This window comes from Pocillopora damicornis, chromosome 11 (genome assembly GCF_964200805.1).
Source record: "Pocillopora damicornis chromosome 11, jaPocDami1.2, whole genome shotgun sequence".
NCBI lineage: Eukaryota > Metazoa > Cnidaria > Anthozoa > Scleractinia > Pocilloporidae > Pocillopora > Pocillopora damicornis.
Genome location: NC_142680.1, coordinates 8,342,363 through 8,354,855, shown reverse-complemented (window position 1 = coordinate 8,354,855; position 12,493 = coordinate 8,342,363). Strand labels below are relative to the sequence as shown.

The window sequence follows — 12,493 nt, the reverse complement described above, 5'->3', positions numbered from 1 at the left end:
CTGATTGCATGATTTCTTTAATAACTATGCACATTTTAAATGCTCGTTGCATTTGTTGGCAACAACAATTAAGATTGTTTGAAAGGCAAACAAAAAAATTGGAAACTTAAGCCCTTAGTAAATACTCCTTGGCTTGCAATTCTCATGATTACAGTTTGCTGAGGTAATTGAATTGTCAGTCCCAACAGGAGCGAATAACAAATAAATGACACAAATAGGCTAGCCTATTCCCACATACACCCTCTCAATCCTGTTGGCTGTTTTTGGACATGGTGTTCCAGACATGTTGTATAGGCTACAAATTGTCTATTTCCCTGACTATTATTTTGTGTTGGTGTTTACAAATTGTGGAAAATGGTTGGGTTGAAATATAATTCAGACTTGCCAGCAGATAAAATGAAAAAAAAATTCCAATATCAATAAAATTCGTCGCTGTGTTTCATGTTAACATGTTGCAACAACTCCACCTTCAAGTAAATTAATTTATTTGCAAACATTAGAAAATATCAACTAAAACTTTTTAACCTCAGTAACATAGTCAATAAAAACATCAACTCAACTTTTAACTATAGAGAAAAATTGACTGTTGTTTGGAATTGATTTCTGTGAAGTGCAAATGCAATCCAGGTATTATCTCTAGATTTCTATCAATATCTTATGGTTGAATCCTAAGTCTCTCTTCGTCATCTAGTTTAATTATGATATTCGAGTTCTATTGTCTTCCTTTAAATCAAACTTTCGCAGCGCAAAAAAAACATGTTATGCGAATTTCATATTTCGTTACTTAGAGTTGCTAATACTATGGACAGTTGCCTTAAAGACACTTAAATTATATGCAGCACAGGTTACAGAATTAAATAACAGAAAAATCTCAAAAAGACGCCTTGTATTTCCAACCAGAGGACAATCATGAAACGAGGATAACCAAGAGGGAAAAAAATTAAAAGAAAACAATAGGTCTAAACACGAGTTGAAAATGACTTTTCTTTTAAAGTTTTTACGCTTATCAGAGGAGGTTGAAACGTTAGGGAAAAACGGTGGGGCAAGCAGGCATACCAAGAAACTTCAAGGGAGCCCATACGATTATGGCATATTTTTTTACTGACTCCCTGTTGTCACGTGTATAGTCCTCAATCGACCGGTGATGTCTTAACACAAAGTAGCTTACCGTCTTCTCTTTCAATTTTGGTTCATTACTCTAAACCAAAATTATAAGTCACGCTCAATAGAATATAATTTCAACGGATGCTGACATCACACACTTCCATATGAAAAGGAAAGCCTTCCCTATCTTCAAAAATCTGCTCTAAACATCAGGAACGATAACGAAGGTTCTCGGTTGCTTGAGAATACAGCTAGGCACACTAGGCTCCAGACCCCATCAGTTCTCCTCCCCCCCTCCCTCCTTCCCCCTCCCTTCAACCCCCAAACTGATCCCTACATTCCTTTAAAGAAACTCTTCGACATCCAGTGCTGAAGAGTTATATTACAGTTTTTATTGTAGTAAATGGCTCGGTTGCTTGAGAATACAGCTAGGCACACTAGGCTCCAGACCCCATCAGTTCTCCTCCCCCCCTCCCTCCTTCCCCCTCCCTTCAACCCCCAAACTGATCCCTACATTCCTTTAAAGAAACTCTTCGACATCCAGTGCTGAAGAGTTATATTACAGTTTTTATTGTAGTAAAGGGCTGGAAAATATACTAACGAGAGCTCCAATTTTAGGCTTGGCTATATCTTATTATATATATTATATTTTATTTCACATGATATGCACGGAATTACCGCTCGTTCACCGAGGCCACAGTGGGTTAGCGGATTAGTGGATTAGCACTATAACAAGTAATATTTTTTTAGCAATTCACTCCACGAACTCAATTGACTTATAAGTTTTACGCATCAAAAGAAAACGGCAAGTTCTTCTTTCATTTTATAAGTCTCCATGTCTTAAACACTCTTTTTGGTCCAACAAATACTCAGACTTTCCTGCAAATTTATAAAGCTGAAGGGGTAATAGATAGAATAGTTTTAATGAAATCTCGACGCATTTCACCACAATCATAAAAATGAAATTTTTAAAGACGCATTAGAAGTTATTTCGGGTACAATGGGCCCTAATAAGAATGACTGACACCCTAACCTTCATTCATGATGGGCTTTATGATGGACTTGACTTAAATTCAAAACAAAATATCAGAAATCTTTCGCTATCAGAAGAAGATACAAGCGCTAACAAAATATATTTTGCCTGTTTGCAGCATATCAATTTGAAACCAGAAAACTATTCGTTACTGAAAAACAGAAAAGTATAAATCACTGTGGTAAAACTTTTAAAGTTCAGAATCCGAAAATAACATTTATAACATAGCGCGCGTGCTTGACCTATATAAGTCCTGTTGAGCCGCTATGAACAAAATCTTTATTTGTGCACGCCCGTGCACAAATAAGATGACGTGAGCATTTTTTTTTTTTAACCTGGCTTCAGAGTTTCCGTCCTGTTAAGCTGCAGTGTAGTTTTCCTTCTCTTTGAAATATGGAAGAAACCAGCGAAGAACTGCCCAATTTTTCTATCGACATTGACCTTTTAGGTCTTGATCCAACAAGCAACAAAAATAAAACCGAAAAAAAAACTCCCAAGTTGCACGTCTCGCAAATTTGTCGGAAGACCAGATGCAGCAAATTTTGGCCGAAAGACATTCACTGGGAACCAAAAAAGGTCACCAATCGGTCAATAACAACATTTAAAGGTAAAATTTCCGTTTTTGTTGTTGTTTTTTAAATTTGTTCCACCTAGAGAATAAAGTACACAGTTGTTAATTGGGAATTTACCAAAACCAAAAACAATCAAGGCCGCAAAAAATCTAAATGCGACAAATATTTTGTCAACGAAACAACAAATTAGTCACGCTTTGTCTCAAAATTAAATGTTATTATCTCTTTTCTCTTGGAATTTAGCTTGGTGCAAGGAGAAAAAATCCAGATACAGCTGAAACATAAGTCGCCGGGCCAACTAATCGCACGACACGTCAGTCGGTACTTTCTTCTTAACAGGTTCGGCATTCTTAATCGCTTATTTCTATACAGATCAATACTACCAAACTATTTCGTTTAAAGCATGCCTACTTCCGTTTACGTGTGGTCGTGCTCTATGACAATTTCTCAACATAATAATGACTACTTCATTTGCTCTGATATTAATTGAAGCTGTTATCATTGTCTGTGTTATGGCATCCTTTCAAGTATCGCGTGTACAACAGATATTTCTTGTATGATATTGTAGGAACAACAAGTCTCCATAAGAACGCAATTAGAATAATTTGTTAGGAAGGAACTGGCTAACGAGCACACCATGCTCGGTGAAAGGCACCAATACTCTGGAAAAAATTTTTTTTTTTTTAATTACTCGGTTCTTTGGATCCAACACAAAATTCCACCAACATTCAAGTTTATTTCAATGTGTGTAACTGTTGTTAATCTCTAAGGTTCTCACACTCTAATTCTCACTGAATTCTTCTTCTTCAACTACAAAAGTTTGACTCTACTCTTCTGCATTATGTCTTCATTTTCCTAGTCTGCTTTCCTCTCTCTTCTCTCCACTTTCCTAAGTAAGCTACAAAGAAAAAGCTTTAATAGTCACTACTGACAGATGTAGGTGGGCATGCCAGCGAGCTGACCTTAGGAGATTGAACTTTTTTTTTGTTGTAATACTAAACCAAACAATTTCACGAGACTTTCGAAATGAACAACGAAGTATTTCATCATAATGTTGTCGTTCAACCGAGTCAACCTCTGATTGTGTCAGCCAAAACATGAATTTCCGAGTGGGTCCAAAGCAAGGTCAATAAACAATATAAGCACGCCCACCTAAAGAAGTTAGACGAGGCTGTCACAAGTCGGAAATTCATCCCGTTAGCTTAAGCCTAAATAGCATCGGAATTCGAGTTGATAAGTTAAATACACTCTAAATATATGCGGAAGATCAAATCATTTAACAAATCATTAAATCATTTCTAGCTTCTTGAGTGCTCTCCAAACTTTCCAAGTGCTTCATATCTCGATGAACGCACACCGGACGTTTGAACCAACTGTTTTATAACATTTTCAACCCGATGAAATTTTTTTTTTCCTCGAGGGATTTGTTGACGTCATGAGCTTGCACAATAGGAATACGAAGCACGCTCACGCAATTGAATTTGATTAGACAAATTTACTAGCTATGTTATAAACTAAACTGATTAACTAAACGACGAACTAATTATCAACTGGCAGAATAATTCATAAAAAATTTATTTGAATAGCATGCCAGATTTTTGTTTCGTATCGCCACCAAAGTTATAGACAGACACACGTCAGCAATTTTTCTGCATTATACTATTATATTGAACACTTCAATCCAAATCACATCGCAGTAATCATTACACAATACGCCGCGGCGACTTTTGCGGTCTAAAATGCGGATTTAAATGGAATAAATACCTTGCGGTAAGAATTTTTTTGCCAAAGTTTTAATAAAAAAGGTTTCCCAAAAATTATGTTGATTTTGTAGATAATGAAAAAAATGCGCAAGCGTAGGTATCCTTTATGATGATGTTCAGAGCTCCGTCCGCATTATCTGACGATAATTTCAAGTTATTCACCAAGTAAAACTACTTTCCCTACTTTCGTGATGTTCCTAATTCAACAAAAGACTTATATAATAAAGACCTTTGCTTAAGAACTCAAGTGGCTTATCACCTTTATGAGCGCCAAGAAAAACTACCAGTTCTCCTTTTTTTTCGTTTTTGCCCGGTATCTGCTGCAAATGGATTTCTGTAGTAGGAAATATTCACGCGAAAACCATTTGCGATCAAAACAAAAAATGTTCAAATAGTCTTTGGATGCATTTTTTCATGCGTTTGGCCACAATCCAGACGACCTTTTGAACGGTCAGCCGAAATCTACACCGTTCTTTAATGTCATTGAATAACGGATCTCACTAAAAGTACCATAAATTTTGCATTTGATCATGAGAAGTTTAAATACTCAAGGCTTGAAAACAGAGGATTTTTTTGCTTTTTCTGTTTTGACTTTTGATGGGTTATTTGTTTTTCTCTTCAGCCACTTCACCGCTGGGTAAATGTATGATTATTTTCGCTTTCCAAATCGGAAGACTGCGTTTGATTAAACATCAGCTAATAATGAACATGTCCAAACTTCCAGACAAAGAAGACATCGACATTTTATAGTCTGATAAAATAATAAAACTAAAAAACTTATGCATTCAAATTTAAAGGTAGCATTTGAAGTCAGCCTCAGCTCTGAAGGAGAAATGGATGTTAATTATGTGAATAATAAATATACCTGATATTTTTTTGGTTCAACAATGCTGCATAAGACAAATATATCTTGGTAGCTTGCATCAGTATCGTATCAGAAGGAATGTATTTATAAGTAAACAGTGTATTTCCGATAAACATGCACACAAATCCGCCAGGCATTTTCCCTCAGGTAATAAAATAATGTGAAATTTAATGTGCGCAACATATCTCTGGATCCATCGATCGATTGATTGATTGATTGAGTGGGTGAGTGAGTGAGTGAGTAATTAATGATGTGACCGCTTGGCCGTCTGATTATCATTGAAGTCAAACTCATTTTATACTCTACTCCGTAATAATCTGAGTAAGCCATGACATATCGTCACAAGATATCCACTCTCGCTTTATCAAAGCTGATTTATAATCGAATGACAAAGTGTAAGCCTTTTTAAAGAGAAATTAACGAAGGACATCTCACTGAAATCAAATAGGTCCTCAAAGAGCTTACAGCGTCTTCTTAATGGCGGATACGTGAAGATATGCTTTTTAGGTGATTTGCAGATTGTAAATCGTTCTAAATAACAGTTTTATGTCACTATTGGGTGGCTTAATTGAATAATGTAAATGAATCCGTCGTCGAGTTTTCACGATACCGGATAAAGTCAGGTAAGTCATCTAAGGAGAGCACGCGCGCAACTGAAACAATTCATTATCAGGGTGGTAAATGCAAAAGATGATCGCATGTAACAGAACAAGGTTGAAAGTAAGGAAATTCTAAAACTGTTCACTGCCTGTAAACTCATTCTAACTGCAAAAGCTAAAAACCCCCCATCAGCGGGATTGGTCACATAGGAACCTAAGCCATAAAATAAATAAATAAAGGAATAAGAATAAAAAATGAAGATAAAAATAAATCATTTGTTGCTTTTCATAATTGGATCGGTTAACAGCCAGCCACGGTGGCTGTGTTTTCACATCTCCATCATAATGGTAATTAGAGAGGAGCACGAATGCAAATAAATAAATTTTTAGTTATTTAGCGGAAGATACATGCGTTATTCGCATATGGCAGAACACTCTGCACCTCCTAGCTTGAATGGAAAGATATTCTTCTCGAAACAATCGCTGGTGGAAAAATTTAAGAAGAAAAGCCTCTGAGATCGTGTAACATATAAGGCCTTGCCTGGACAAATGCGCAATAAAGAACTTCATTGGTGTTTACTTAGCCTAATCATACTCTAGAAGGGTTGGAAGAATTTGATAAGTTATGAACACCCGAGACGCAGTTCACTGGAGTTCCCACCAAGATAGCGTCCAGCTCACGATCATCGGGGCAGAAATAGCGATGAAGTAATGTTTTCTTTTCTTTGTCGTCGGGCTCAGGGGGATTATGATTGCCAAACATAAAATAAAACTTTGCATTTTTTCCTATTGCCTTAATGTTTTTACTTGAAATTTTTTTGGCGAGGGTTGTGAAAGATCTCAGATCAAAACCGTCACCTGCACTCTCTTAGGTTTCTCACAATAAGAATTTTAAGAGATATCTTGTGACGGTCATTCATAAAATTAGATTATTACAAGTAGTGATGTCTCTGACAGTAAGGGAAGTATTATGCTGAGACAAGAGATTATTGGCAGAGAAAAAAGGTCCATCTAACCGTCAGGTAATAAGAAACACAAAAGGGCAAAGTCCTATCAGTTTATAAAGCTTGCCGCCACAATTTCTGTATAGTTTCTCATTGTCTTTGTGGTCGCATATGCGTGCTGCATACATCCAAAGAGTTACGCCCAAATCATTACGATGAGACGTTCTCAACAAGGAATAGGTATGTAATACCTGCTGGTGGTAAACAATTTGCAGTGCATTTAAACTTCCGCAAACACTGCGGTCATTTTTTTTCCCAAAATAGGACTTTTTGAGAAACAAGTATGTCATCTAATACTAGAACTCTTCAATTTAAAGAGGCAAACAGTTGTAGCAACGTTTATACCATGGGGTTTGCATGTATAACTTAATTTTGCAACATGCGAGAATTCTCGAGAGGCCTTCTATATATAATCAATAACAGTCGACAGAAGTTGAAGTGCAGTCGTTTCATAGCGGTTTTGGATGCTGGTTTAGATAAAGCGCGTTCCTTTCATCTAACACAGTCGAACCTTAACGCTGGTGATTCTCTATTACTTTGTTTTCCACTGTGTTCTTTATAATCCCATCTCCAAACTCTCAAGATCGGCTTGTTTCTTACCAAAAAATCAAACTTTGCAATTTTTCCCTATTGCCTTAATATTTTTACTTAAAATTTTTGGCGAGTGTTGCGAAAGATCTGAGTTGATGTCAAAACCGTCACGACGCAAGTAGTGATGTCTCTGACAGTAAGGGAAATATCGTGCTGAGACAAGAGATTATTGGCAGAGAAAATAGGTCCACCTACTTGTCAGGTAATAAGAAACACATGAAGGTAAAGTCCTATCAGTTTATAAAACTTGCCACCACCTTTTCCTTGTAGTTTCTCATTTTCTTTTTGGTTGCATATGCGTGCTGCATACATCCAAAGAGTTACACCCAAATCATGACAATGAGATGTTCTCAACAAGGAATAGGCATGTTATTATCAAGTATCATGAGAGTATATGGCTGTTTTATCATGGCTTTGGTAACGCGGTGAAATTCCAGTATCAATTGGTTTCGCGCAGACCTTCGTGTCTGGTCGGTGTAATGATCGCTTCCGGCTAGTGACCCTTGACCACTTCCAGTCACATGACGAGAGGCGTGAGCAGCCACTCAGTACTTTTACTTTATGTATTTTTTGACTCATGTAATTTTCCAGTTTTATTTCAAGTCGAGAATATAATGTCAAACCACCGTTTATTGACTTCTGTTCAATGACCTGACAGTCAGGGACTGTTTCTGATAATCATTATTCCAAGAAAGGGAAGTCTGTCGTTGTTATCAAGTTCCATTGTGAAACTGAGTGAGGGTGGATTTCATTTAGTGTTGACAAGAAAACAGAGGCAGATGAGACATCTTGGAATGATGATTAACGGGAAAATTCCCCGACCAGAAACGAAGGTCTACGCGAAACCAACTGATACTGGACTTTTACCGCATCACCGAAGCCATGTTAACGAAAAGTACAAACTGTCTCTGCTGAGGATAATGTTAAACCTTGCATTTAAAGTCTCCTCGAACTGGATGTTTTTCCATCGAGAATATGAATGTCAAAAAAAAGCTTTTGTATGAGCCAACACTTTCATCAACATGTGGAGAGACATAAGTAATCAAAACTCGGCAATCACGTAAAGGACGAGCACGGAAAGGATCCCGAGACCATCGAAAGAAATTTCAAGATTTAACCTTCTAATGAAGAAAGAAACGCTACGATTTTCCCTTCGATTTTTCGCCCACATGCATCTCTCTAAACGTGGAATTTTCCATTCCTACAGAAAATCTCGAAAGTTTTTCACATTTTTTACCTTTCTTGATCAATCATCTTGTATAAAGAGCTAAGAAATGGAGGTTTATTTGTTCAATTGACAACCTAGAGCAAGAACTGCGTGACAGGTGTAGTCGAGAGAAACTTGTCACAGTCGCATATTTTAAAAGGCATCCAAGACAAAAATACAGTAGCGACCTAAGATTTTTGATGATTTTCAGAGATGAAATGATGGGTTATAAAGGGGAATCAAGATTAGTGTTGTAACTTTCTGGCAAGGGGAGATATTTGACCTCAAAGTTGTCAAATATTTGGAGGAATCGAAAAGTCTAAAAACACAGTCGTTTCTTGGCCTCTGTTGATTGACAAGCCGACAATCCAATTGACTGATGCTTGTAGCGAACATTAACTAAGGATGGAAAGATATATGTGCAAACCCTCAGAGTAATTTTTTTAATACCATTGTAGTGAGAGCTTCATACATTTTACCTATTTTGAAACGATTTCCATGGTGAAAACCACGAAAAATCGGGGGGGGGGGAGTCTATCTCCTCCCGGAAAAAAAACCAATTAATCCGACCACCCTTAATAATCCTGGATCTACCCTAAGCAGTAAACTTACACCATATAATAAAATTTATTTCCTTTAGGTTCTTATCTGCTTTTTCTGGCACTTTTTGGGACTTATCAAATTCCACCATCAACGCGGGCATTTCCGATAGATTGCCAAAAGAACACTGCAGTCTGTTTGGAAGAAATAATGAAGGAAGTCACCCAAGTTCGATTTGAGGTTAAGATTCTCACGGAGAACAAAACATTGGCGAGACGTAAGCACGATTCCTCTTCGTTCATGTGTGTTACTAACTTTATTAACATTTATTCATTTCAATTTTTATTGTTATTTTTCAAGAGTACACTAACTGTTATTCCGCATATATTCCCCTTGTATTTCATCAACAGCTAAGAACTGTGTTGAGCTCTACCATTCCGGTCAAAGGATCAGCGGTGTTTACACAATCGACCCAGATGGCTCAGGCGCCTTTAGTGTATATTGTGATCAAACCACTTCTGGTGGGGGATGGACAGTCTTCCAGAAGAGAATGGATGGCTCTGTTGATTTTAATCGCACCTGGAATGACTACAAACATGGCTTCGGTAACTTGGTCGGTGAATTTTGGCTTGGACTGGACAAGGTAAACCGTCTGACACAAAACAAAACAAAGAATATGCTTCGAATAGATCTGGGGGTAACTACGTGCCAAACTGTTCACGCTGAGTATGAATGGTTTGGGATTGGGAAAGAGACGGCTGACTACCGGCTGTACATTGGCAATATGACAAGTAAGTAAACCTAAAGTCTTTTTGAACATTCACCTTTGGATTTTTATGGGTTACTTCCCCTATCCACGTCTACTGCCCCATACACACCAAAGCTTAAAAGCTGTTTTGATAAAATCGATTTAAAATTTGTTTTTTCAGAGATGCTGCTTAAACTGATCTTTGTCCACTTCAAATTTTGCAAATTTAGCGAATTAACAAGTTAGTGACAGCTTGAATCCTATGAAAAACTGATTTTTAATCCAATCCCTTTCCCCTAACCCCACGTGACCTGCAAATAATGGTTCGTTCTAGCGTATGCCCGTTCGACTGTATTTTGCTGTTAATTCTGCCCATACCTAGTTGAGTACGCGCTACTCCGTGGACAGTTTGTTTTCGAAGTTGCTTGAGATAGAAAATTCATTGAACTCGGCTTTAGAAAAATAATAAAATTTGAGTATTATTATTTTGTCCGATATTTTTGTATTTCGATACCTGCCCTACTTCGTCGATTAGTAGCTATCGAGTTTGAGGTGTCAAAAGTGTTATCTTAATCCTAATATTATGGAATTTTTTTTTTTTAATTTTTTTTTTTTAATTTTTTTTTTAATTTTTTTTTTTAATTTTTTTTTTTAATTTTTTTTTAACAGATGCAACTGTTTCCTCTGATTCCCTCAATCCCCACAAAGATCTCATTTTTGGTACCTGGGATAGAGATCCTGCTAATTGTACTCTAAAAAGAGGAGGAGGCTGGTGGTATGGCAGCAGTAGTGATTGTGCTGTTTCGTCGAATCTCAACGGAATTTATCCGCGTTGTCGAAAGGAAACCTGGGCCGATATCCATTGGAAAAAATTAGATCCAAACAAGCCCGAGCGCAGCGCCCCCATATCAACTGAAATGAAAATTAGACCAGTGGATTTTTTTTTAAACTTTCTGACTGCAAAGTGTTCGTGGAAATAGTGATTTCTGCGTCCTCTGATCGATCGACTTCGCTTTTAATACAATTGTGATTAATGAGATTAATGATTGAGTGGCCTTCCTTGAATCTGAATGAATTCCACCGGGGAAATACCATCGTTAACTGTTTTCCCCCGCGACCAGGCATCAAGTGCAGTAATCTGCATGCATGGTGATTTTAATTCTTTTTTCGTACTATTCGTTGTTGATTTGAAAACGCTGTAATTAAAAAAAACTAGTTTGCTGGCTGTCGAAATTAAACCAAAACATCTGTGAATTCAGTTTTTTAAAATCTGACAAAGAAATACATTCGGACCGATCGATGCCATTTTGAAACGTTAGGAAGTAATTTGCACGACAAGAAACAAAACGTGTATCATTTTCAACGACTTTTAATTCTAGATTTTAAAATGCTTAGAATATTCAGATTAGAAGGAATAACCAAATTATACACTCAACCATATATAGTTGACTAAATGCAATTTTAGAAAAGAATATTTTCATCACATTGAAATTAATTCAGAAGAATTTATATCTATGGAACGTTCCAAGCTACTAGCTGGAACAGGTTTTTACGTTTCCTGATGATTTTTTAAGCTTCACTATCTTAGAACTATCAAAAAAGCGATTTAAGATTATATCAAACTATGTAACTTTGGGATATGTGAGTTTTAACGTGTGAAGAAATAAAGACTGTTGTTCATTATTGATGCTTTTACGTCAATAGCCAGACAGTAGTGTTGCCATGGTAACCCAGCAGGTCGCAAACCTACTGCACTCGAGGATTTCCAAGCCTACAATTATTATTCATTTTTACTGTTAGCATCCGAGTTTCCTTTTGTCAATCTAATCTTTCGCAATGTCCGCCCGGTGGGATGTAGCAGGAAATATATTATTGTGCAATGCCTCTCAATGCCACCCAAAAGGAAGAAAGAAAAAAACAAAAACGAAAACATTTAAATAATTTTCATACTGCAAATTTGTCAAAATAAAATTGTCTGATGAGCATTTTCTACGTTTTACGTGAGGAACTGTGGAACTGTGTCTCATATATAGGGATTTAAAAATGGGAAGATTTACAGTCAAAAAGTTGTCACCGTATTTCGTGCTATTGTTTAACAATAAGTTTGCATTAGAAGTATGCCCTCCCCCCCCCCCCCCCCCCGCCGCCCACGCGGGCTGCGAGGTCACGCTTCAAGAGATCAATAAAAGAAACAGATATCAACAAGATGAAGTGCTTTTGAAACAACATTCCACAGATGTATAAACAAAGAAATTGATATTTCTCATGTGTCTAACATTCTTTGGTGTAAAATACTTATCTAAACTTTTGTTTGTCATTGACAAGAGCTTAATTGGGTTTTGTTTTCGTGTTGTAACAGTCTTCGAAAGCAGGCACGTTGGAAACAGTGAAGGATTCGAAGCTCAGTGGGTGTTTAGGACCTTTAGCCTTGCAAAAGAAAGCTGAAAGAGTTTAATAGACTGAGAAT

The 12,493-nt window shown here is 36.9% G+C and overlaps 1 protein-coding gene across 4 annotated transcripts; it reads left to right on the top strand.

Annotated features, from left to right (window-relative positions):
• The first annotated feature begins 2,455 nt into the window (after window positions 1-2,455).
• Window positions 2,456-11,709, top strand: LOC149037296 (angiopoietin-related protein 7-like). Of its 4 annotated transcripts, XM_089187578.1 has the most exons (5): window positions 2,456-2,744; window positions 2,953-3,048; window positions 9,379-9,555; window positions 9,689-10,069; window positions 10,696-11,709. In XM_089187578.1, the coding sequence occupies exons 3-5, from the start codon at window positions 9,489-9,491 to the stop codon at window positions 11,004-11,006; spliced, it is 759 nt and encodes a 252-aa protein (XP_089043704.1). In that variant the 5' UTR covers window positions 2,456-2,744; window positions 2,953-3,048; window positions 9,379-9,488; the 3' UTR covers window positions 11,007-11,709. The 4 variants fall into 4 exon arrangements, with proteins under 4 accessions (XP_089043704.1, XP_089043706.1, XP_089043703.1 ...); XM_089187580.1 differs by lacking the exon at window positions 2,953-3,048 and having other exon boundaries at window positions 2,690-2,744; XM_089187577.1 differs by lacking the exons at window positions 2,456-2,744; window positions 2,953-3,048 and adding an exon at window positions 6,898-7,120.
• Window positions 11,710-12,493: the final 784 nt, after the last annotated feature.

What these genes read in the sequence shown, in the direction of transcription:
- LOC149037296 (XM_089187577.1), top strand. Translation starts at nt 7,096, where the DNA reads ATGAGACGTTCTCAACAAGGAATAG. An exon ending in ACGTTCTCAACAAGGAATAG is followed by an intron (nt 7,121 to 9,378) that starts GTATGTAATACC and finishes TATTTCCTTTAG; the next exon opens with GTTCTTATCTGCTTTTTCTG. An exon ending in GTACATTGGCAATATGACAA is followed by an intron (nt 10,070 to 10,695) that starts GTAAGTAAACCT and finishes TTTTTTTAACAG; the next exon opens with ATGCAACTGTTTCCTCTGAT.